Genomic DNA, 1,354 nt, shown 5'->3' on the forward strand with positions numbered 1-1,354 from the left:
TATTCTCACTGGTTACTGTTTTTCGTTAATAATTTAAAAATCATGGCTCACTTTGCATTTTGCCAAAGGAAATTATTGTTCAGAAACACCTCCAGAATCACCTCTCTTCTGCTTTAATACTTTTTCTGGAAAACCCTGCATATCATACTACCCTCCCTGGCGAAGGTCGATCATTCATACCGCATCATTACTATTTTCAAACAAGGAACTGGAGGAAGCAGAACATGCCGTGGCAAGATGATCCATACAGTTTCCCACAATATTCACCAGACAATAAGATTTTAGAAAAGTTTCGCGTAGAGCATACGTCCATGGTACGATCGCGGATACATATCATCGTAACTCATACATCGTATAAAAAATAATTTTCTTCCTCCTCCTCGATTAGATCAGCATAGTGGAACCGTTAGAATACCTCATCTTCGATAATCCTACGAAACTGATAGAATCAAAAATGCTGCACTCCGCGATTGTACAGACATACAATGTTGGAATGCAGGAGGTCCACAAAAGACTCAGTGTCAGGCAGAGGGGATGCAAAATGATAGTTGACGGGGGTTTACCAGCGGTACCGTTCTACTCGGAAAACGTCTGTTACGCGGAGTGCAGAATGCGAGAGATATTAAAGAAATGTTACTGCCGTCCACACTTCGCTAAACCGATCGGCAAGTAGAGAATTCAGTACTTGGAAAGACGCATTCTTCTTTACAATTTTTACATAAATGAATATCGCAGACGGGCAGACGACGTGCAGCGCGGCGCAACTTCGTTGTATCAGTCGGTTCAAACACAAACTTTTCCTTTACGGCTTCGCACCCAAATCCTGCGACTGTCTAGAAAAATGCAACAAACATATCTACTACCTCAAGCCCACTGCGAGCAGCGCATTGTATTGTCCCTATTACATACTCGGTATTCAAATTAAGGATTGTCCCATATTATACGTGAAATCTTTCTCATGAATTCTAGGGACGATGCACCGATTAGCTCGTCAGTTATGACTTTGGAGATCAAACTCCCGACCGTGATTTACTCCCGGGAGCTGTCGTACGACTTGTCCAGTTTTCTGTGTAGGTATCCGTAAGCGTTCGAGTCTGCATTGATGAAAAAATCTATTATTACAGCTAGCATTGGTGGAGCAGCAGGCCTGTTCATGGGAGCCAGCGTGCTGTCTTTCGTCGAGCTGTTCTATTTTGTCACGTTGCGTTTGTACTTTCGCACGAAAGAATATATGGCGAAGAGGATGGAGAAACTGAGTTTGTTCAAATATTTGAGGGGGCGAAAATAACAACGCCTCGTTTAAAAAATATCGTTTGTTGTAAACAAGTTAATTCTTTTCGACGAGCCACGATGC

At 42.5% G+C, this 1,354-nt stretch overlaps 1 protein-coding gene across 1 annotated transcript; it reads left to right on the top strand.

Annotated features, from left to right (window-relative positions):
- Window positions 1-73: 73 nt before the first annotated feature.
- On the top strand, window positions 74-1,354 carry LOC108627315 (pickpocket protein 11-like). The gene is given in 5 exon segments (XM_018028497.2): window positions 74-314; window positions 389-665; window positions 736-940; window positions 943-1,070; window positions 1,125-1,354. Coding segments are annotated over 5 exon segments (864 nt in total). The 5' UTR covers window positions 74-224; the 3' UTR covers window positions 1,289-1,354.

This window comes from Ceratina calcarata, unplaced genomic scaffold (assembly GCF_001652005.2).
Source record: "Ceratina calcarata isolate Rehan_Ccalc_2016 unplaced genomic scaffold, ASM165200v1 scaffold4597, whole genome shotgun sequence".
Taxonomy (NCBI): Eukaryota; Metazoa; Arthropoda; class Insecta; order Hymenoptera; family Apidae; genus Ceratina; species Ceratina calcarata.